This window comes from Lactuca serriola, chromosome 2, assembly GCF_051521515.1.
Source record: "Lactuca serriola cultivar US96UC23 chromosome 2, Lser_US96UC23_V15, whole genome shotgun sequence".
Taxonomy (NCBI): domain Eukaryota; kingdom Viridiplantae; phylum Streptophyta; class Magnoliopsida; order Asterales; family Asteraceae; genus Lactuca; species Lactuca serriola.
In genome coordinates this window covers 207,204,502-207,230,374 of record NC_136409.1, presented here as the reverse complement: position 1 = coordinate 207,230,374, position 25,873 = coordinate 207,204,502, and the positions used below count along the sequence as shown (strand labels likewise).

General features: G+C 36.5%; 1 protein-coding gene across 1 annotated transcript; it reads right to left on the bottom strand.

Annotated features, from left to right (window-relative positions):
- Positions 1-10,863: 10,863 nt before the first annotated feature.
- On the bottom strand, positions 10,864-15,316 carry LOC145090003 (uncharacterized). Its single transcript, XM_079028364.1, has 7 exons — positions 15,040-15,316; positions 14,575-14,970; positions 14,176-14,318; positions 13,919-14,061; positions 12,096-12,283; positions 11,530-11,873; positions 10,864-11,178 (listed from the first exon to the last, which is right to left on the bottom strand). Exons 1-7 carry the CDS (start codon positions 15,314-15,316, stop codon positions 10,864-10,866), a joined length of 1,806 nt encoding a protein of 601 aa, XP_078884490.1.
- Between the last annotated feature and the right edge of the window lie 10,557 nt (positions 15,317-25,873).

Below are 25,873 nucleotides of genomic sequence, written 5' to 3'. Positions count from 1 at the left end.
ACTAATATCATAAACACATATAAATTATATTTCTAAAACAATATATCCCATCCCGTGGATCCCCACATACTGACCCTATACTATGATCTTACGAGATCTAGCCTAAGGAATCGGTATGAATAACAAACCGACGAAGCTGCTTCGGAAATTCCCTAGCAGCAAACGATGATCAATAAAGACATCAAATGAGGGGAATAGAATGAGTTTCACCACGAACCTTAGTTCGTAAAAGAAAGAACCACAAGACATTTTAAGTCAGGGGTAGTTATCTAGATAACAATGCCTAGGCGTGGTCTGACTATCATGAGGTATTATACCCCCAGACTTTACCTATCCCAACATCGAACTTTGCCTAGCAGTGGCCTGAATACATGAGGTATTTAACCCCCAGACGCACCCTATCCAGCAATATAACACCAAACATACCTAGTAGTGGTCTATAACTGACACACTTTATTAGGCAGTCTACGAAGTTCCCTTAATTACTTCGTGAAAGAAAACGCTGACATATGAAGCTCGGTCGATCACTTCATAAAAGAAACACTGACTCCAAAGCTCTCTCAAAATAAAAGTATTAGGAAATACTACTAGAGTACTCCTGTACGCTCCCGTAACCGACACACAAAATTGTCAAAAAGACTTTGTACATGATAGTACTTCTGGCACATTATAGTACTTTGATATGCGAAAGAATCGTACCCGAGAACATAATAGTACCCTGGCACAAGCAACACCCAAGACACAGAACTTTGAAAAAGACTTTGTACATAAAATGTACTTCTGTACGTAGGACGTACTCCACCGATCATCAATCTCACAACACACGTACTCTTAATAAGAGACTACCCAATGTCCAAACTTAATTGAACTAAACATCCCATTTAAGTCTTAACCCATCACTAGGCAAACCTACAATACTTATAATCAATTCCCGATACTATCTCCGTTTAGGAAAAAGACTAACTAGTGTATAATTAACACAAGGTTTTAAGTAATAATATCATATATATACATCTTAACACATATTGAACCATATATGATTCGTACGTTGTATATCATCAAATATATCTAACACGTATTTCAGAAAATAACAAATACTTCACATACATATGTATATTTCATACTTTAATCAATACACGTATAAAAATCACATTCCTAAAAGGGACTATACGCATGATACCTTATTGTATGAACACATAATTCAAAAATACATAATCCGTACTCCCGTATCTTAAATTTGCCTCATTACCTAATCCATATTCCCAGATCTAAAACTAACCTCTTGATCTGATCCATACCCTTGGATCTAAAACTAACCTCCTGCTCTGATCCATACTCTCGGATCTAAAACAAGTTTATCTCATGGTCCAAACCACCTTTTATCACCTACCAACAACCTCATCTACTTATGTTCTACCCAACATATCTTTAGATACAAAATACATATATAGTTTAACTCATTAAAACTTATATAATTCACCCATTCCACAATCATCTCAAATAAACAACAAAATATTATACACATAGCACGTATTTCATAGCAAATACTTAATATTTATGTGTTAGAAGAAAGTGACCACACACTCACTTGATTAGAAGATGATCGGGCAGCACTATGACTTGTAGAAGTAGTATTTTTCGGCAGATCTGGAAGATCTTCACAAAAACCGGACTCCTCGCGGGCAGAGCTTCGGCTCGGGAATTTCACTTCTCGGGATCTTCGGGGCCTCGGGACTTGCTTCGGGGCTCGGGAATGATACCGGGGCTTCGGGATAATTCTTGCACGAAAAACGATGCAAAAACGCAAGAAAAAGGGAAGAAATGAGCAAATGAATCGGCTGCACTCGACTCCCTTTTATAGGGTCTGGATCTGCGATTTACGCAGGGCGTAATCTTAGGTTACGCGGGGCGTAACCTGGATAAGCCCGGTGACTCCCCCCTTGGATAATATCAAAAATTTATATTTAAATTTAATTTCGAAAATATTTAATAAACTTCAAAAATTCATATCTTCCTCATACGAACTCCGTTTTCGACGTTCTTTATATCCACGCGTAGGTGAGACTACGATCTACAACTTTTGTTTGGACTCCGTCGGCTAATTTGACTTTATTTTTATTATTTATTTTTAGTAGGCCGGGACATGAAAACTCTGTTATAAAATCATAACTTCTTCATCCGACGTCCGTTTTCGCCTATATTTTTATCGTTTTACTACAATTAATGAGATCTTAAATTCTCATTTAGATTGTTTTGGCTAAAAACCGCTCGGTCTCAAATCGAGTATTCGGGCTGCATACTGCTAAGTTGAAACTTCGAAAAATCATAACTTCCTCATACGAAGTCAGATTTTGGCGTTCTTTTTATGCACGCTCTCGGTTTAACGTATTCTATGAATTTCATTTAGATTGCTATGGCTAAATATCGCTATAACGTAAATTCACTTTTTACGTCGCGCTGTGTCGTGCCGGTTTTGTCGCGAAACTTCGACAGGTCATAACTTCTTCGTTATAACTCGGATTTCAGCATTCTTTATATGCACGGAAACCTTGTAACATATACTATAACTTAGTTAAGATTATTCATTATAAATAATCTTTCATCAAAAATTCATTTTGGACGTCTATCGTCTCTAAATTGACTAGCCCTGATCTACGGGCGTTACATTTACCGGCACACTAAATGGTTCTAAGCAAAGGTAGCAAAGGGTGACTCAATGTTTGTCATAGTTCGGTGGAGCGTGTGTGGTTTACCGGCACATCGAATAGGTGACTGTAACATGTGAGGGCACCATGTAAGTTTGCATGGTTATTCACACCCGCTTTGTGATCCTCGGCATTCCAGTCACAAAACAAGAGGGGCATATAGAGATTTAAACATGCCATTGAAAGTTCAATGAATCTCAAAGGATCTAGGAGTTTTCATAGATTTAAAACTTAAATTTCCTTTTCGTTTTTCATGGTGGAAATTAGGGAATCGTCATTCACTTACCTTCAAATATTCTGCAATTAGGGTTACGACATCCCTCTCCCGAGTTGTGGAATATCGTGTTGGGTCCTAGCCTTAGTATTTCATTTGGGTGATTTACTAAGGACTCAATCTATCAACTAACTTGAATTTGTTTTTCTCCCATTTTGTAGATGTCAAAGTTCGACAACTATGGTCTTCCCAAATCCCGTGGAACAAGCATTCCACATGAAGATGGTATTCCACGATTCAATCGAGGAACGAGAAATCAATGCTTCACTTCCTCCTCCTCCTCCTATTGTTCTCCCCAACCCACAAGATCGAAGAATTGAAAGGTTCAATATCACTAAAGCTCTATTGGAAATGAAACATGAAGATGGTAAACCCGTGTGTGCCCACGTTCTAGGAATGGAATCACACATTGATAGGTTGATAATGTTGGGTGCGTCATTCCCAGATGAGTTGGCTGTGAATTGGGTTTTGCAGTCACTTCCTGAATCATATAATGAGTTCAAAAGAAAGTATTATATGATGGATCATGACGACAACCTCATTGACCTAACTTACATGCTCATTGCTGCTGAATCAGAAATGATTTGGCGAAGCAATGGAGCGTATTTGTTGGGAAAGTCAACCGACCATGCTTTCGAGGATGTTCTAGGAGAACCGACCTGCGTTTGCTGCCAAAAGAAAGGGCGTTGGATACAAGTATGCCCAAAGAGCCTGAAGAGTCCAGAAGATGGGAGAGTCAAAGAGTATGGCTACGCTTCAGGTAAAATCCACTATCTAACTCCGTTAAGTTCCTATTCGTTGATCCTTAGTACATAATGTGATAAGATTGCATTTGAATGTTTTGCAGGATCGGTGAAAAGAAAGGAAGCTTGGTGAAAGAGCAAGATGAATCTAATCACAAGGAATGGATCTTGGTCGCATGGACTTGAAGATTAGATTTTGAGATTAGATAGTTATGATAGAGTTGTTAGAAATTTTCCTTTTGAAATACATAGCTTTCAATGGATTTTGCATTGTAAGGACAAATGTTTTCCGCTGCTTTTATAAATAAAATAAATTTTCGTTTGACTTATTTATTTTTTTATTTCCTTGCAATGAAATCGTTATGAAAATTGGTGTTTGCATATTTCTACAACAAATGGATATGATTCTTATTTATGTGTTTATGGAAAAGTCGAGAATTTACCAAATAGGGAGAGTTTCTCATCGCCCAAGTTTCAATTAGACAGAAACTTGGAATCATGCAACATGGATGCACGATGAATGAGAAATTTCGTATTTGGAAATTAGACTAATTCATTGACAAAGTGTCAAGTGAAGGACTAGGAGATCGAGTACACAAAGTTGTGTGTTGATCAAAGTCCACCATAAGAGTAACTAGATATTCGTCATGATTTACTAAAGGTTTAGTAAATATGAAGATTAAGTGTAATTCTGAATTGATTGAAAAAGTTTAAATCAATAGTAGAACGAATAACAAGAATCAAGTAGGCAGAAAAGTTTCTCCATTCTAAGAAGAAGGGAGAGTACCTTTATGCTTTATGATAGGTCTTAATGATTAAGAAACATATTTCAATTGATCCTCTAAGTACAATTGTATGTTTAAGAAGAGGAATCAAGAATTGAAGAAACGGTTAAATCAAAAAGTCAATCATACTTCGTTCCAAAACAAGTCTTAAAGTTAAGATTGTGACATTGAGTGAAAAAGTATTAAGAAGGTTTATAACATTCATTAAATGTGGTAAGTTGTGATGTCTTGGATAAGACAAAGACCAACTAGGACCAATTTATGAAGTGTTTTTGATAAAAGCTACACTAACTCTTGAATATTTGTTTGTCAAGAAATGGTTATTGACAAGAGAATCTTATATGTCAAGGAGTCAGTGGGAGTCTTAATGGTCTTGAAAGGTTTCAAGAACAAATCAAATAAACCTTATCGATCATCACTAGCACACGAGTTAAGGTTTACAACCTATCGTGATGACATTATTTTGGTTTTGTGCCAATCCAATCGAGTTGATTATGCATGAGAGTTCTATGAGTTCTCATTTTGAACGCATAAAAGGCAAAGCACCTTAATCAATGAAAGGTACATTGATAGGAAAGGGTGAGCTGCTTAACTACTTGGAAGACATGGTGGGCAGCTGTGCTACCATAAGGCAAGAAATCAAGATTAAGAAAGTTCGGTCCATATGAGTTTGAATTTGTCGTAAACCTTGGTTTTAACAAATTCACATTGATAGGAACACATACATCGTTTAATTCTAAGTGTCATAAGATTTCCTTCTTCATGAAAATGATTGTGAGGAAATGCTTTCACTAAGAAAGATTTTAAGAAGATAGTGATTGTAAAATTGTATTCTTGAATTCATTTATGGTTACGGTATCCCTTTCCATAATTTGAATTGTAAGGTTTGGCAATTAGTCTTAAGTGTTTAGACACACATATGAACTATCGAAGGCAAAGGTGTATAAGTTCAAGAAGCCTTGATAAAAGATTATCAAAGCATTAAGGATTAGAAACATGAACTTAAAAAATTCAATAAGTATTGATTTTTGAAAGTTAAGATGTTTATGAATACATGTCGAATCTAGTGGGAGCATAAGTGTTATGTCTTATAATAATCATCATGATAGTGGGAGCATAAATGTTATGATTGTATGATTATTAAGGCACGTATTGCAAGTTGGCAATATTAATTATAGAAAACAAGAGTTATACCTTGCAAAGAAGTAAGGGTTGTAAAGTTGTTTTGCTATAATTAAGGGAGAGAATATTATGCTTCATTTCAAATCTAAAGGATTAGGTTGAGAAATGTTAATAAATTTAGTCAAAGGTAAATAGTGTGTTCTGAAAATTTCGATTATGATTACGACATTCCTCTTCACAATTCAAATTTTAAGAACATAGCAAATAAAACATTATGCGTCGTGTCCCATACGCTTCGGGTATAGGATCGATTGCAAATGCTTTAATGTTTGATCATTCTAAAATTTTCCAAATGTCTAGCGCATTTAGAGGGAAAAAGGACTAGAATCGGTTTTGACTAAAATGATTAAACAACTATCAAAGGACAATCCAAAGTTCGACGATGATTGGTCGCTTGTGAGTAGTTGGAAGTATAGTATTGGAAAATATGGAAATGTTTCCATATTGGATGGACCATATCGACATCATTACGAATAGATAAGATTCTATTAAGAATGAGTTGTCATATGGAAAATATGGAAGCGTGTCCATATTGGGAATTGAATATTGAAAAATCTATGACTAGATTAGAAACCTTTATGCAAAAGGATGTTCGAAGGAATGTACTTTGAGTGAGAAACATCATATCTAAGGAATTGTCTTGCAACAATCTCCGATAGAAGACTTTGTAATATCATTGGCAATAGTCTTTGTGACTTTGGTGCAGTGACATTACGAAAGGATAAGTTGCATAGAACGTTAGAATCTAGCATATTCTATAAGTAGAAAGAATTTGATATTCTTTCACTTATGGAAAAACGATTTGGAGTTGTGAAATGAGAATGATTGGAAATGTGTTCAATGTGATCTATTTCACAAAGTAAGAACCATGAGTAAACATTGTGTGCATGCTAGGAGCATGGGACAAGTGTTGTAATTCAAGTAAGAAGTTGATTAACCGAAACGACAAATAATGAGTAATCGATATGGTGATAAATAAAAGGTGTTTTATTTATACTCAAAGGTTTGAGGCCATATGGGATTAGTATTATTCATGTGTTTCACCTTTGCATGTTTTGACTTCCAGAATAATTGAGTTTATTAAGAATAATCGAATTATTCGAACGGGCCACAGTCGTTCATATGTTGGAAGTAGGTATGAATGAAGACTGTCGTGAATTGGTGTGTGGATTGTCTAAAGAGCATTAGACATAAGCAAATGTGTGCTGCAACGTTCATGAGTGCTTATGAATATGATTTGAGCATTGGATCAAACCCATGCTCACTTGGATCACTCCATGAATTGTATCACGAGTGATTGGTGAGACGATAACATCTTATATTCTTGAAACCGAGATGTGTGAGTTGTACCTTGCGAATCGGTTGCACATTGATAATATGTAAACGCACTAGTAACTTGGTGTTATAAAACATATTGTTGTGTGTGATTTGGTTAGTGACTGCAAGCAAGCATTGTATCAAAGTTTATCCGTTCCTTTTATCCAAAGTAGGATAAAAGCGATATCTTTTGGGCCCCTCGATGATTTAGTGATGACAAACATAAATGCTCGGCCGGGCTAGGGCTAATTTGATTTGTTCAATTAGTCAGTCGTCATAAATCGGGAATCGAGATATAGTACAAAGAGAATGATTTGAAATCATATCTCATACGATATCTAGAATGGAGTAATATATGATTCCTTATCTAAGGACACACGTATCTGGTAGGATCAGAGTTGACAACAACTTTGGAAAGCTACGATTGCAGATCAGGATCTGAAGTCATACGCATAATAGTTATTAAACTTATCCAAGTAGGAGACTATTGGATTAGTGTCTATGTCCATAACTATTTTGGTATGTACTTGACCCGATGGTGCATGGTCCTTTTGGGTTGCCTTCACCAAAGCAACTTGATTGGAGAAATAAATAAAGAGAGAGAGGTTATTATGATTTATTAATATGTTGTAAGAATAATATATTAAAGGAGAAATCATATTTGTTTAATTAATATTGGTCAATAATTAATTAAGAATTAATTTTGTGATCAAATGTAATTAATTAAACTAGAGGGGCTGAATTGTAATTATGTGATAGTTGCAAAATAGGGCAATGGTTATCCTTGTTAAAGGATGGACGAATTCAAGGATAAGGATATCCTTAAAATCGTCCAAGGTCCAAGAGATAGGGGTTTTTAAGGCTTATCTTATGGTTGCTTGATGGGCAAGTAACTAGATAAGGATAAGGACTGAAACCCTAATCCCAACCATATATAAAGACCCCTAAGGCTCATGAATTCGTCCATGCCTTCCCAAGAGGTCCTAGAGACGAATTATTATACCTCTCCTCTCTCTTTATACCTTCTCCATTTGCTCTTGGTGTTTGTAAGCCATTAGAGGAGTGACACTTGTGACTCTAAGCCTTCCAAAGTGAATTCAAGGAAGAATTCGATTGTTGTTGCTACATAACAATCAAGGTAATATCTTAAACCTAATTATATGTTAATATCGATTTCCATATGCTAGAATTAGGGTTTATAGTCTTGGATTCAAAGCATGTACAATAGAGAAACCTAGATCAAAGCATTAGGGTTTGTATGAGCACATAGGATGTCTTATGACCAAAACCCATCAGATTCATGAACGAACTGAACAGAAAGTACATGAACTCCAAGAAAGGGTGAAAGGGCTTTTTGAAAAAAATGTTCCTCTTGTGAACGATCTGAGTGAAAGTATCCGTTGCCAAAATGAGATGAAGGATTTGAATGTTGATCTTCAGATCAAAGCAGAGGATGCCTTCAATTGTCATTCGGTGCTCTCCAAAGAGTTGGAGGAGAAGAATCAATAGTTCGAGTCTCTAAAGCTTTGATTTACTAAGAAACTCTCTAAGTTGGAGATCTTCTGCTCTGACAAGGATGTGCTTATTAAGATGCTAGAAGAAGAACTTGCTGCTCGAGGAAGGGCTTCTTGCTGATATGGATGATCAAATCCTTCAATTGAATTAGACCCATACCTCCCTTCTTGAAAAGGAATCTCACTTGACCTCGGCAGCCGAGATTAGAGCCTCTTAGCTTCGATGGTTGGTTCACGAGGGCATTCCCTCATTCGTTTGTGCTTTACTGAACTCTGCAGACTTCAGGGATCTCAATGTTGCAGTACATACAACAACTATTCAACTTGGTCTTCACCAGGCATGTATAGAGATGAAGGAGAAATAGGCTGATGCTTTGGAAGGGAAAATGTCCTTTATTTGTATCCTGATGCGCAACATCAGGTGTTGGATCGATTCTCGAGCATGATCACCCACAAGTATTCCTTGTTCAAAATTTTAGAAGGAGATGTTGTAGACCTCGGTATTTTGAAGGAGAAGTTGGGAGTTTTGGATCCCCCTTCGAATCCTAATGGTGCTTCTGGTAGTGTTTAGTATGCAAATTTTCATGTATCTTTTTCTTTTGTTTGCACTTTGTCTCGCTTTTTTTTTTTTGTAATTTTATGTGGATATATATGTTCCTGTACTAGCTAAGTTATGTAACCGTTTAAAGTTTGCACTCAAAGTGGATGCCTTCTATCTGCTTCAACTTTTGTGTATCGTTTACCCTTAGATTTGAAATAATTTTTTTACTATGAAGACTTAGACTTTATCCTTGTGGTATTACCTCCTAAGTGACAAGTTATGAACTTTTCACTTAGACTGAACATATGTTGATTAGACATATGTTCATGGTAAGTCTAATACCAGTTAGGTAATTCTATTTCATCCCTATGGTCAATGTGTAATCATGGTAATGACTCCCTTATTTTGAACTTTTTAGCTTGAATTAATGCCAACAAATTATGCATTTATGGTTCAAGATATGTATGTATATCATAGAGGTATGATGTGGCGGATCATACCGGCGTTAAAATTTATACTGAACTATAAGTTACAAACTTATAATTCGAGGTATATATGTACATCATCGGGGTATGATGTGGGGGATCATACTGATGTTAAAATTTATACTGAACTATAAGTTACAAACTTATAGTTCGAGGTATATATGTACATCATCGAGGTATGATGTGGCGGACATACTGATGTTAAAATTTATACTGAACTATAAGTTACAACTTATAGTTCGAGGTATATATGTACATCGTCGAGGTATGATGTGGCGGATCATACCGATGTTCAAATTTATACTAAACTATAAGTTACAAACTTATAGTTCAAGGTATATATGTACATCATCGAGGTATTATGTGGCATATCATAACGATGTTAAAATTTATATTGAACCATAAGTTACAAACTTATAGTTTGAGGTATATATGTACATCATCGAGGTATGATATGGCTGATCATACCTATGTTAAATTTCTATTGAAACATAATTCGAGTTATGATATGTCAAGAAAAAGTGTGAGATATTTCATTCAAGAGTACAATCACGTTACATATAAAATACAACCGTTCCCCAATGGTACTAAGCTCTCTACCTGTCTCCAATTACTAAGATTGCTTGTTCGTTTTTGCTTCAAAAGTGGAATATGCGCAAATTTCGCATATTCCATGTTCTTGGCAACCCGACTATGTCCATGTTCTCAAGAGCATATGAACTATTCTGTCTAGCCTCCATAACTCGATACGGCCCTTCCTAGTTTGGGCTTAATTTTTCAACGTGTTCTTGTCTACTAGCTTCATTTTTTCACAGGACCAAGTCCCCCACCTTACATGCTCCTCCTTTGACTTAAATCATTCTCGACATATGTGAGATCAGGTCTAGTAGTTTGTAGATACAACTTACCAACTAATCGACGATATTTACTTTTATCAACTCGCGATTCTTCATTTTCTTTGTCAAGTCTCAAGTTCTGTTGCATCGGGAAGGAACATCGTTTACATCCCAACATTTGGGTCTCTTCAAGAATGTCCAAAATATATTTTCTCTTACTCAAAACTAAACCAACCTTTGTGCGTGCCACCTTTATACCAATAAAATATTTCAAAGATCCAAGATCCTTTATGCTAAATTGTCTGTCAAGGAAAACCTTGGCTTCTTCAATTTTATGCAGGTCATTTCCCACAATAATAATGTCATCAACATATACAAGGATTGCAATGAAGAATTTGCCTTTTTTGTGTATGAAGATAGAATGATATGCATGAGATTGTTCAAACTTGAGTTGAGTTAATACCGATGTAAGTTTTTGGTACTAGTTTCTTGAAGCTTGTTTCAAACCGTAAAGTGACTTCTTTAACTTGCATGCTTTGGTCACTCCTCCTTTCTCGTAACCCTCCGGTATCTTCATGTAAACCTCCTCGTTAAGCTCACCATGTAAGAATGCATTGTTAACATCTAATCGGTGGATGATATGATCTCTTTTAACAACAACAACAAGGAGAGTCCTTAAAGTAACCAACTTTGCAACCAATGCAAAAGTATCATGATAATTGACTCCTTCCATTTGGGTGAAATCTTTTGCTACAAGTTGGGCCTTGTACCTTTCTATCTCACCATTTGGATTGCACTTTATTTTGAAATCCAATTTGAATCAATAGGTTTCTTTCCACTTGGTAATTCTTCAATGGACCTTGTTTTATTTTCTTCTAAATCTATTATTTCCCTTTGTATTGCAACTCTCTAGTTCGGGTCCTGCACAACTTGATTGAAATAATTTGGCTCATCATTGGAAGTGATGGCTGCCAAAAAGGATTTGTGAGATTTTGAAAACTTTTCATAAGAAACAAAAAATGGCCAAGGGATATAATGTGGCGTGTTCTTGACTTGGAGCAGGTTGCGAATGGTCTATAGATGGATGGAGTTTCACTTTGCAATCTTCCAAGTTCTTGTGTCTCGACCTATTTCTCCTTTCTCTTACTTGGTCAAAATTTAGATCTCCTTCATTAACATGAGGATTTTGGTTGAATTTGACATGCTCATCTTCACTTTCGATATTGATTTTCTCCTCAGTTTGTCTTTCTTCTTCATTTGTGAAGTCAACTGATGGATCATCGACATTTGATCCTTCTTCATTGACTGATTCATCATTCTTTTCGCTTGGATCAATCCATATTTTTCCAACATCATAGGGAACCTCTATCTCACTGTTACGTGCTTCTTCATTTTCATTCACAGTGGTACGAAAAGGAAAAGCATTTTCAGCAAACTTGAAATCCCTTGAAACATTGATTTTGTTGTGGCTTGGGTCATAGACTTTGTAACCTTTCGTTCCATGTGGATAACCCATAAACACTCTTGGTCTTCCTCTTATTTTGAATTTATCACCTTTTGTTTATGTGTTGCGATAGTAAACCAAACATCCAAAAACCCTCATGTGATCATAAATTGGTTTATGACCATATAACAACTTGTATGGTGTTTTATCTTCTATCACTTTCGAAGGCAAACTATTTATGACATAAGTGGCCTTCAATATGCACTCACCCCAGAACCTTGCTGGAAGATTTGCCTCAACCTTTAAAGCATGAGCAACTTCAAGTAAATGTATGTGCTTCCGTTCCACAACACCATTTTGTTGCGGGGGATGTGGACAAATAGTTTCCAGGAGAATTCCATTATCGGCATAAAAACTTACCATCTTATTCGACGTGAATTCACCACTGTTGTCACACCTTATTATTTTAACATTTTTGTCAAATTGACTTTTAATCGTCTTATGAAAATCAATCAAGCATGCACTAGCCTCATGTTTGTGTTTAAGAAGAAAAACCTAAACAGCTCTACTAAACTTGTTGACAATTATCAAAAAATAGCATGCCTTTGAAAAATAAGTGTAACAACCCCCTCTGGCATGTATCATAATATTGTCCGCTTTGGGTCACTCGGAACGAGAACTTCCCAAGGGGGTTGTTACAAAATGGTATCAAAGTTGGGGCACGGGTCATTGTGTTCGACGGGGACGTTGAACCCTATAATGGGGGGGGGGGGGGGGTGAAGGTGGGTTGCACCTGATCCCACATCAGTTTGGAAGGAGAATGAAGCATTTCCTTATATGGGGTGTGGATACCTTCCGTGTCACAACGTGTTTTAAAGTCATGAGGGCAGCAGATCCCATTAGTGTTCTGCAGTTAAGCGTGTCCGAGCGAGAGCAATCCAGGGATGGGTGACCCCCTAAGTAGTTTTCGTGCGGGGAGCCCAAAATGGACAATATTATGATACGTGCCAGAGGGGAATGTTACAAATGGTATCAGAGTCAGGGAACGGGTCGATGTATTCGATGAGTACGCCCAAATCTATAATTGGGGGGGGGGGGACGGGGGTGAAGGTGGGTTGCACCTGATCCCACATCGGTTTGGAAGGAGAACGATGCGTTTCCTTATAAGGGTGGTGGATACCTTCCTTGTCACAACGTGTTTTAAAGTCGTGAGGGCAACAAATCTCATAAGAACTCTTCAATTAAGTGTGCTCGGGCAAGAGCAATCCAGGCATGGGTGACTCCCTGGGAAGTTTTCATGTCGGGATCCCAAAGCGGACAATATTGTGATACGTGCCAGAGGGGGACGTTACAAATAGAAGGTGGGTTGCACATGATCCCACATCAGTTTGGAAGGAGAACACATCATTTCCTTATAAGGGGTGTGGATACCTTCCTTATCACAACATGTTTAAAGCCGTGAGAGCAGCATATCCCATAAGAATTCTGCAATTAAGCATGCCCAGGCGAGAACAATTCAGGGATGGGTGACCCCCTGGGAAGTTTTCGTGCTGTGAGCCCAAAGCAGACAATATTGTGATACGTGCCAGAGGGGGATGTTACAAATGGTATCAGAATTGGGGCATGGGTCGATGTGTTCGATGGGGACGTCGAACCCTTTAATGGGGAGTGAAAGTGGGTTGCACTTGATCCCACATCGGTTTGGAAGGAGAACGAAGCAGTTCCTTATAAGGGGTGTGGATACATTCATTGTCACAACGCGTTTTAAAGTTGTGAGAGCAGTAGATCCCATAAGAACTCTACAGTTAAGCATGCCCGAGCGAGAACAATTCAGGGGTGGGTGACCCCCTAGGAAGTTTTCGTGCCGGGAACCCAAAGCGGTAAATATTGTTATACATGCCATAAGGGGATGTTACAAGAAGGGGTTCGATATTTACCCCATATGTCACAATGCAATAAATCAAAACAAGCATTCGTCGTTGTAATACCAGAAGGAAAAGGTTGTATGGTAAGTTTAGATTTAGCACAAGAATCAAAAACGTGTTCCTTATTCTTAAAAGAAATGTTCCTAAGAAAACTTATTTTGTTCAACTTTTCTTCACCAGCATGCCCCAACCTCTTGTTCCATATATCAACTTTCGACATCAAATCCTTCATCTTCATTCCAAGAATTCCCATCCAATATAGATGATTCTTGCATTTACCCGCTCCAATCAAACTCCTCGAAGTTAGGTCCTGCATGACAAAGAAATTCGGAAAGAAACTTACAACACACTTTAAATCATATGAAAGTTTGCTAACTGATAACATATTTCAATTAAAATCAGGAATGTGCAAAACGACTTTCACCTTTGTCCCGTTAGATAGAGTGTGATTTCCTCTTCCCTTGACAGAAATAGATTCTCCATTAGGTATGATCACAAGATCCTCATCGATGGAAGGCATTACATTCTCAAGAATATCGGTTTTGTTGGTCATGTGTTCGGTGGCTCCTGTATCAACAATCCAAGAGTCAATTTGACTTGTTTTACTTGCGATGTTGGCTGCTGGTGATGCATCATTTTTGTTTGGACTCTTCTGGTGTGAATTTCTTCAGGAATTGTTGATATTGATCTTTAGTTCAACCTTCTATTGGACTTGATTCTTCTATTGCACAAGCAACCCTTGGTTTCACTATGTCTTGTTTGTTCTTTCATGGCCACCAATCTGGATAGCCAATTCGCTTGAAGCACCCGTCACAGGTGTGACCGTCTTTGTCACAAAAGCTATAATGTTCTCCTTGCTTTGTGATTTTCTCCACTGCCTTGTTTCCATGTTGATTGGTATTGGTCTTGGTGTAGGCTTGGAAAGCTATTGCTTCAACAGTGGGTCTCTTGGTGTTGGTGATGGACCTTTGTTGTTCATCCTCAACAACATGATGATAAGCAAATCCAAGAGACGGTGTCGGTTTCAAAGCCAATATTTGAGTTCTTACAATCGAGAACTCACTATCAAGGCCCATGAGAAACTCATATAACCTTTCTTTCTCCTTCAATTCAACAAGTGATTTTCCCAAACCACAATCACATTTATCACAAGTGCAACGAGGAGTAAGGAGGACCGATTGAATCTCATCCCATAATCCTCGAAGCTTTGTGTAGTATGCTGAAACAGTTAACCCATCTTATCAAGTATTTGAGATTGCTTGCTTCATCCCGTTTGTGTGTGGCACACTTTCTTTTCCAAACCTCTCACGAAGGTCTGACCACATCTCAACTGCATTGTTGGCGTATTTGATGCTGGTGCGGATCTCATTTTCCATGGCGGTGGTGAGCCACCCTTTTATCATTGCATCACACCTCATCCATGCCATGTCGTCTGCTTCTGTCTTTTCTGGTTTTATTATCGATTCGTCAATGACCCCAATCTTGTTCTTGGCAAACAAGAAATTTTCCATCTCTTGAACCCAATCGTTATAATTATTATCCATCAATGCATCATTCACGTGCATTGTTTGTGATTAATCTTACAGGTGAAGATGGAGAGGGGGGGGGGGGGGGGGTTGACATCAGGTCCACTCACTTCACTCTTTTTGATGTTGTCGGCCATGAGCTGATCATGATCAGTTTGTTAGAGATGATCAATTGAGCGGTAGAATCCGGTCTGATACCATAAAGAATTTGATTCTTTATTGAATATTTTGATCACAAAATTACAGAATACAAGGAAATAGATTATATACAAAAAACAATACAATAGGAAAACTGAGAATTATGAGCAATGGGAGCCTACAAATCACGAACTATATGGAGAATATATAAAGGTAAACAATGATAGAATATTGCATTCTGGTAGATTATAGATAGTAAGGATTATTAGAAGTGATTTGGAAATGTATGGAAGTGTTTAGACGAATTTGGACAACAACTAAACTATTTTCGCTTAAAATTGAGCTATGGAGGAGGGACTCGGTCAGGTTCATGCTAAGGTATGAGTCGAGTCACCAATTACATTGAATTATGTTATTTTAGAACTAAAATAGCCATTTGAGTAGGCAAGTCAACGAAACCAAATGGGAGAGTGAAACATCATCGATCCCTACTCTTCCTCCCGCCTCTAAAATTCACACCCCCTTTGCATGTCCACAACCTTATTAATCCCCAGTTACTTCCTTTTTACCCTATTTGCCCCAAATCTCATATTTTACTCATCATATCTCGTTTAACATAACATATTACAACAAAAATTATAATATAAGTCACATATGAAAACAAGTACATGAACTAAAGATAAAAAAATGATTAAATTTAAGTTATATATTTCGGGGTCCGTAGGGATATTCGCGATCGATCCCACCACATCTTTGGGGGTTTTTTAGCTACCAGGGTTATGACACCTTATGTTCAATCGTTCAGTCTCAACAAACAATGAAAGTTGTATACTTTAGTACTAATATGGATTGAATTCCTGGTTGACACTACTTTTATCATAACCATCTAGTGGGTCGTTTTACGTACTTACACAAGATGATATGACGTATGACCCTTGAAGAATGTTAGTTTTGCAAAAGTTGTCACTATATCTGTAAAATCTAATTACTTTAAAGCAAGAGCTCTTAAAAAACATAAAATTATAATTAAGTACCCACGTCTAACATCTGGCAATCCCCCAAATTCAGTAGATTATTACTTAAGTCATCAGATGAAATTAAGAAACATAAAAGTACGATTACCTTTTCAATATAAATAATCAAGTTCATTGAATTAAATCGGAATTGTTTTCTTTAATGCAACAGGAATTGTTTCACGCGATTAGGGCAATCTCCAACACACGATATCTTGACACTTGTCCCAAACAATTGTTTTTTTTTTTACTTTTCACAGTCATATCCCCATTAAAAATTGTTTGTGATTATCATTAATATGGATATTTTATTTAATTAACAACTAATTTGAGGTGGCAAAATATATTATTTTACTATATTAAAAATATTAATTACGCAAAAGTAGGTGTACATCTGTTCAATTTTAGATCTCCATTTTCAATTCTTTAACCCTTTTCTTTCCCTTTCGACGTATGAAAAGGTCACGTAAAATCCTGCTCACCAGATTGTTACCATTAACACAATATACTTTATTTTTTTAAAAGTTTGAACAATAACTAATATCTGTAAAATATAAAAATACTAAAACTGTTTGTGCACAATTATAATTCTCATTTAAAAAAATTTTAACTAAAGAAAATCTCCTTTAAAATTGTAATATTTTGGATCAGTTTATGATTTAATCTCAATATTTTTTTTAATAAAAAAATTCCTATTATTTTATATTTTACTTAAATTAACGAAACATTCCTTACTTTTAGGCAACGTTTTAAATGGCGTGAGGCGTGGCGTGGCGGCAAAGTCAAGCCTCAAGCTTAACGAGCCATGACGTTTTTCAAGGCGTGATGTAAGGCGACGATTTTGTATTAATTTAAAATTATATTACCACATAAATATAAATTTATATTAAATATAACTACTTTTATAAGTGTTAGATCAATAACTAGTAACAAAAATTTAACGAAAACCACTATACATGTATCTCCGATTAGAAAAGACATAACAAAAAGCAAAAAAGCGTGTCTCAAACGAAAAAACACGCGCCATAACACGCCATAACGCGCCATGGCGCGCCATATCACGCCTTGTCACACGTCACGCCTAACAGCAACGTTATGAGGCTTTTCGTAACGGCGGAGCCACGCCTCACGCCATGGCGCGCCTTTTAGAACATTGCTTTTAGGATTAAACTCTAAATTGACCCAATTTAGTAGGCTTTATTGGAGATTTCCCTTAATTTGTTTTGAACGACAGAAATTTGATTAGAAAACTAGCAATAAAAGATTTCCTAGGTTAAGCCTTTCCAAAAATGACAGAATTACGAAAATTCTATAAACACCAGAACGTAGTCAAAATGACCGCATTAAAGGCTTGGCATTGCCCTCTTTTTAAGGAAATAAAATCAGACCACGAAAGGAGATGATCAATAGAGCAAAATTGAGGTATTTGGACGTCCCACCAAATAGCAACACGAGTCCATATCTCTAGCAGCTGGCTACAAACGACAAAAAGGTGATCAATAAACTCAACGATATTGGAACAAACATGGCATACAATCGAATCCATAGTAATCCCTCAGAGAGAAAGATTCTCTCTAGTAGGAATACTACGTAACTGCAATCTCCAAATAAAAATATTCACCTTGATTGACACCCAATTATTCCATCGAGTTTCGAAACCACCCGTATACAACACATGATTATCCAAAAAAGCTCTGGTTGAAGAAACAGTAAAGGAATTGGAAACATCAATACTCCACCCCAAAGGTCCGAAATCAAATGAAGATGAACATCCTGCATCAAGGAAGTAAAAGCAACCCATTGAGTCTGCTCAATGCCACCTCTAGGGGTCCGCCTGAGAAGAACAGAGTCCTATCCAAGAAGCACTCTATCACGGACCGACATAGATCTATGAGGATCAAGAGCAAAAATCCAATGAAAAGAAAAAGCTAGGGGAGCATCCCCCTTCCACACATCATGCCAAAAAGATTTATCTTAAATTAAATACATATATGAACTAACGAAAAAAGAAATATAGCAATAAAGGATAGACTGTAAACATAGATTATTGATAAAAGACAAAACTACAAAAATGCTCCGTGTGGTTTGCATATTTCCGAGGTTTAGTCCAAATATTGACTTTTTTGGCTTCGTGGTCCTTTTGAGCTAGTTTTGTTGTGGATTTAGTCCCTCATTAAACTGAAATGCCAGTAATATCCTTGAGGTATTTATTTTCTATTTTTCTTTCGTTTTTTTTAAATCTAATACTTATTTATTTATTTAAAGAATTAAAAAAATAAGATGGGCTCTCTCTCTCTCTAATAAGCACACAAACCCAGATGATGTTACGATGTTATATCTCCTCTTTCACTCTTTCACTCCTTTTATTCCCTCATCTTTCTCATTATCATGAATGAGGAAGATGATGTTCTTACCGTGGTCTTTTTTCTGCTCCATCACAAACCCAGACACCTCATCGATTTTCCCCCATCATCGCCTCCACCATAGAGTAGAGCTTCATCTTCAAAAGACAAACCTCTATTGCGGGATTTCATCTTTGGAGACACATCTAATCACTAACAGTATGTGTGTTATTTGTTCTAACTGCAATAAACATGTCTTTGAATGCAACAAATTGATGGTAGCGATCTAGCAGCCAAGACTCACCTCGAGGTAAAAGATGTGAACAGCAAGAACTCTACCACAAATTCTTCTGGGAATTTTGATAAGCTTCTAATTTCATCTTACGATTCGTAGTTCTTGAAGATCGAAGTTTATTTCGATAGGAGAGGCAATCTAAGTTGTGGAATTGAATCGGGTAAGCTAACTCGGGTGGTATGGTGGTTGGAACGGATGAGTGGCCGTTGGTAATCGGAGCTCTCTTTATCCCAACGCCGGTAGAAGAACAACAAAACCCCACTGCCTTCTTCATTCGACTGATTTGCCCAGTGTTAGTGTTACACGACTCCCTTTCTCTTTTCTTCCCTCTTCATCGATCTCTTTCTACCTACGCTCACTTCCCCCTATTTAAACTCCATCTCCAGTAATGTCGTTGGTAAGGATGTAGTTGAGTGACAATTTCTAGTTTGGGTTTTGGTATTGATATGGTTGATTGTACAAACCTTGATTTATGACATGGGTTTTGTAGGAATTAAGAGACTAGGATGACTGATGGCAGAGGCTAGATGCAGGTGCGAGATCGAGAGGCGGAGATGATCGTGGACAATGTTGGTAGCCGTGGTTATGCAACTAGTCGTTGTCGAGGCATCCGTGAAAGTTTTCGGCAGAGATGGTATTTTGTTATCTCCAATGGATATGAAATGAAGCAATCATGATGTAGGAAAATGAAGATTTGGATAAACTCAGTCGATACATAATCTGGTAGAAAAGATGACGAAGATTAGGATTTATTTGTGTACTAGTAGATTTAGGCGGTGGAGAGAGAGAGAGAGAGAGAGAGAGAGAGAGAGAGAGAGAGAGAGAGAACCCCCTTTATTTTTTAAATGTTTAAAGAAATAAATAAGTATTAGAAATGAAAGAAAAATAGAAAATAAATACTCGAAGGGTATTACAGTCATTTCAGTTTACTGATGGACCATATTCACAACAAAACTAGCTCAAAAGGACCACGAAGCCAAAAAAAAAAGTCGAGGTTTGGACTAAATCTCGGGAAAAATGAATACCACAAGGACCATTTTTGTAGTTTTGTTTTCGTAAAATTATGTGGTTATTCCAGTGGTCTGTCAAAATATGTTGATTTAGTACAACTATCAAGTCTACTATGCGTTTGGTCATTGCCATTTCATTTTTTGAGTATATTACTTTTTTATTAAAAAAATAAAAAAGAAAAGAAAACCCTCTTTCTCCCTCCCAAAATACACACACACACATGCACAGTGACATTCCATTTTCACAAGCAAAAATTTCATTTTAATTAAGTTAAAACACCATTTCCGTAAAACCCAAGTTAATAAAATCTCATTTGTTTCATATACAATTGTTTGAAAATTAGAGTAAAATAATAAACATGAAATCTACAATATTGTTAATGAGTGTGTACAGTCATGATTCACGTTTCTCATGATCACTAATAATATCTGCTAATATTTAATCACAACTGTAAGCCAAAGCTTAATGAGTTCACCTAAAATATCACATACAACAAAACATAATAAACAATTATGGTTTATCAGTAACCTTGGGACTATCAATAGTCATGAGAACTATCAACAATCCTGGGTACTATCATTAGTTCTAAATATCACACACAACACATCAATATAAACAACTATAGGTTATCAGCAACCCTGGGACTATGAGCAGCCATGTGGACTATCAGCAGTCCTATGGGCTCACAACAACTCTATGAGTTATCAACAACCCTACAAACTATCATTAGTCCTGGATTATCAATAACTCAGTCATACATATAACAACAATAAGGAAAGCTAGTCTAGCAGACACACCACTATGACATATGTAATATACTGAGAAGACTCACTACCATATATTAGGCCACATACAGTACTCTACGTCACCAATGGAAGATCACTAAAGAATGCATAACTATATGTAATTAGAGGTGAGATAGACAATTGAACAGGTGATCCCACTCTAGAGCCACAACCAAACAATAAACAAGTAAGAAAACCTAGATCAAGAGTTCCCAGGCTATCCTATATCCTAACATACAAGGATATATACGGTAACACATAGTATAATGAGGAAACTCACTTGAACCAAAGACCCAAGAAAACACAACAACACCTTCACTCATTTCACTGATTACTCCTACGAACTGACTAGCACCAAATAAAGATAAATCCTTAGTCAATAACCAAGGTCCTTCAAGTTTGACCCAAAGTAAAATTGGTTAAAAGTCAACAAAAGTTCATGGTCAACCAAGTCAACGCTCACCACAACGTAGAGACCCATTGGCCACGTCATGGGCATGTCAGGACAAAATAATCGATATGCAGGATACCACCACGTTGTGGCAAGCCCTTGACCACTTCGTGGTTCCTAAAAGAATACCATAATCTTCATTAAGTGCTTAATGCTTTCACATCTAAACCCATAACTTCAGATATGGTCCATTTCAATGACTTAATGGATAAAGTTTCCATATTTATGCATTAGGACTCCACCATAAGGAAATATCTACGATTCTTTATGTCCAATAAGTACTTAATGTGACCCAAAATTGTGCATGGAAACAAGATGACTCCAAACATGGCTCTTTTCTCAATCATCAGAAGCTTAAAGACCATAAGAGGACCATAACAAGCTCTGGAGTTCCTCAAACTCCAAGAGCATCCATGGAAGGGGTCAAAACCACCCATAATGATCCCAAACTTGAATATATGAGAATAAATGCCAAGGTATGAACTTTATACCTCACATAACTCAAAAATTTGAAGAAGATGATGGATCCAAGCTAGTTCCTTGCTCATTTGCACCAAAATGATCTTATTCCTTCCTCAAGCTTCACCAAAATCCAAGAACAAGGTATTCAATCAAGCAAAGAAGCTCTCAATCATCCATGGAGGCTTGGCTTTCGTGTTGAAGGGTTAGAGGTTGAAGAGGATACCATAGTCCTTGAGTTTTGGTGCTTAAATATGGAAGAAACCCTAAAATCATGGACGTCATAGCATTCCACTTGCTACTTTGTGGCGACCGTTAGATGCGTGTTCCATGCAATTGGCATGACATGTCGTGGTACTCCATTCACCACGTGACACAAGGTTTTTCCCAAATACCTAACCTTTGATCCCTCTAAGTCCTTAACTAATCCATATTGGAAAACGGATGTTACACATACACTAAGAAAATTGACATCCACAACCTAAAAATCAAAACACACATACTTAAAAATCTCAATATCTACAACTATGACAACCATGGTTTGTACCAATTGCAATTCGTTGGATATATAAGGTAGTGGGACGACGGTGGTTCTTTTTGGTGAGGCGGGAGCTTCATGATGGTTCAATATGGTGAGAACAAAATTGGAGAGCTTTAACTATGGTTTAATAGAGAGAATACATGCATAAAGATGATGATTGTGGTTGTGGGGTGGGGATGATGGTGGTTTTGGCAAACCCTTTGGATATCCGATGAGGTTCATAGTAGCAGTGTGAGAAAGAGAAAGAAAAAGAAAGATAAAGAGAGGTGTATATATATATATATATATATATATATATATATATATATATAAAGAGAGAGAGAGAGATAGACAGAGAAAGAGATAGAGATTATGAGCTAAAGAGTAAGCGCCGAAGATGGTGTTAAAGGCGATGGATGATGGTGGTGTTGGTGGCAATATCAGTGGTTGAAGGTGTGGTGGCTACTTTTTAAGAAAGAAAGATGGCAAATGAAATTTAAGGTTAGTGGGTTAGGAAGATGGTAGTATAGGGATAGTGCTTCTTTTATTAATAAAAAAATATTTTAAAACGGAAAACACACACACACACACACACACACACATATATATATATATATATATATATATATATATAATCAGGGGTAAAATCGTAATTTCTAATCAATTATGAAAAAAGTGAAACCGCATGGACTACCCACACAAAAAATGAAACCACGGGGATCCATCACATAACATCTTCAATAGTTGAGCTGAATCATCAGTTTTAGCAAACCACATGACCATCCACGTAATTTTGTCTAGATTTTCATATTCTTTGCTAATATTCAGAATATGTTTTTCAAGCTTCAACTCTTCATATAAATTTTGGGAATATATTATTAGTGTTTCTCACATCAGTGCGTCACAGTCCTATAAGTGGTCATATGTGTTGGAGTCCCGTTTTTTTATAATGTCTTTTTTATAGAGATAATCTTGGACTCCACATATCTCTTACCAATAAATTTGATAAATTTGAGATTTGTAGGATCATAGATTTAGTTTACATGATTTGGTGATAAGAAAAGTAGGCAATGAGACTCACGTGGATTTTTGGAATATGTGTGGTCGGGTCACAGTCGTTAGCCATTTGGTTCTTGAGGCTTTATGCGTTAGAGACTCTTAAAGGTTGTCAATTGCATTAGTTTATCATGACATGCATGGGACTTTGTTTGGAGGCGTCCTTTGCATAAATGGCATGAGGGGCGGCTTTCAACGAGTTTTATAAGCTTCCAGAAGGTGTATAACTCACATATTTCGATGATTCTTGGTTTTAGGATCTAGGAGGACCAGGTTGTTTCTCGGTTTTATGTGTCTGATAGTAGTTTTGTCAACGGGGAAATGGATTAACAAAATTGAACAAATTGCTAATGATAAAAAGTTAACATCTTCGTTTAGCGGGTGTTTCTAAGTCACCTGACAACAAGAGATAACTTGATTAAATGTGGTATAGACTTGCCTTGAGTGTCATGTGTAACAGACACGTTCGGTTATCGTGTTATGTAATTTTAAAAGTGAATAATATAATGAAATATTATATGAATTTGAGCGTTGAGTTCTGACATATAGTTTTTAATAGAATTGAAGTAAACCTATGTTTAGAATAATTCAGAATGTATTAGAAGTCTTATGAGATTCCAAACAAAAGTTAACTATTGAAATTAACGAAAATATAAAAATGAAAATAAGTAAAATTATATTATTGAAAGTTGTAAAGAATCTCGTTAGAAACATTTAGGCGAAAACCTCATCGAAATCCGAGTTATAACGAAGACGTTATGACTTATTGAAGTTTCGCGACGTAACTGACAAGACGCCATATGACGTAAAAAGTGAGTTTTCGATAAACTAATTTTTAGCCTATATGATCAAAATGAAAGTTGTAGTATCTGTTAAACCGAGAAATTTCATAAAAAGAACGTCAAAATCTGACTTCATATGAGAAAGTTATGATTTTTCTAAGTTTTGGAATAGCAGTAGACAGCTAAAAACTCGAAATACAGATCGAGTGATTTTTAGCCGATACAACCTAAATGAGAATTGAAGGTCTCGTTAATAGTAGCACAACGGTAAAAATACATACGAAAATAGACATCAGATGAAGAAGTTATGAATTTTTAACGGACTTATCATGTCCCGGCCTGTTAAAAATATAACTTTAAAAATAAAGTCAAAATTAGCCAACGGAGTCTAAGCGAAAGTTGTAGAGTATAATCTCATCTATGCGTGGATATAAAGAAATATCAAAAATGGAGCTCATATACAAAAGATATGGATTTTTGAAGTTCGGAACACAAACTTCGAAATCTGATAAAGCTCACGACGTGAGCACGTAATACTCACGGCGTGAGGTAGTTGATAGACACCTCTCAAGCCTAGTACACACGCGTCAAGTCTGCGAGCTGACCAGGATCGAGCTCACGACGTGAGCTTATAAGGCTCACGAAGTGAGAGTCAAAATTTCGACTATAACTAGAGGGCCAGCCCTCTTGTTTCCGTTTACACAAAAACGCAACCCTCTCTCCCGTATTGCTGATTTTGAGCCATTTTCCCTAACCGACGATCGTTAACTATTGACAGTGTCTAGTCAGATTCTACCGGCAAAAAACACACTTAAGGCGTAATTTCACCGCGACATTCAGTTATTTTACGGTGAGTTTAATATATAGGAACAATTGTATATTATGTGTTATATGTGCTATGTGCTTTTCCGTTTTATCATCTCATGTTATTATTTCTGCTATTTTGATAGCAAAGCTGTACCTTTGGGCATGTGATCAGTGAAAGGACTTAGATTTACAGTGGTATTTGTATGTAGCCTCTGGCCATGTAGAGCATGTCTCGCAAGAGAACGACTTCTACCCCTATGACATTGGCAGAAGGTTAGATAGGGCTAAAATCCTGAAATCTACCAAAATGTTTAAATCAGAAATTATATGTCTTCTGTGCCATTTGGGCCGAGTGTTAATGATGTATATCAAGTATTGAAATTGTTATGTCTCAATGATTGTATATCCTTGAATCAAATCATTGATTGATATGGAAATCTTATCGCATGATTCACATATGTCTTTGTTGTTCTTTGTTCCTCTTTGCTTCTGACATATTAAAGTATATATATGACATAACGTTATATTGTATCTATTATTGAACTCACTAGGCGTCACGGTTTACCTCTCTCAGTGTTTAATAATTGCAGGTAATAAGTATCCAGTATAGACATATACTGTTAGAAAATTTTGAATAGATAATACTATTACTTTTGTAATTAGTGTTCATGTATGTATAAAATTATAATATCCTGGGTAGTTATGTAATATACTAAAACTTAATCAGTTTGCATCCAGTCTTTTATAATCAAACTATCAATTTAAATATTGTTTATAAATATGCATGTAGCATGTTTTGAAGTAACTTAGAGTAACAATGTCTTTAGCATGAAATTTTGGGTCTTTCATCATGTTAGTATCATGAGTCGAGATCAAACCAGATTCTCGTATTTTTCACTCTTGTAGTGTTGTTTAAGATCTTATGTCGAAGGTAAGG

Coding starts and splice junctions, on each gene's coding strand:
- LOC145090003 (XM_079028364.1), bottom strand. CDS start 15,316: ATGCACGTGAATGATGCATTGATGGATAATAATTATAACGATTGGGTT. Junction 12,284..13,918: donor GGGCATGCTGGTGAAGAAAA/GTTGAACAAAAT, acceptor TAAAATAATAAG/GTGTGACAACAGTGGTGAAT. Junction 11,179..11,529: donor GAGATCTAAATTTTGACCAA/GTAAGAGAAAGG, acceptor TTCAAAATAAAG/TGCAATCCAAATGGTGAGAT.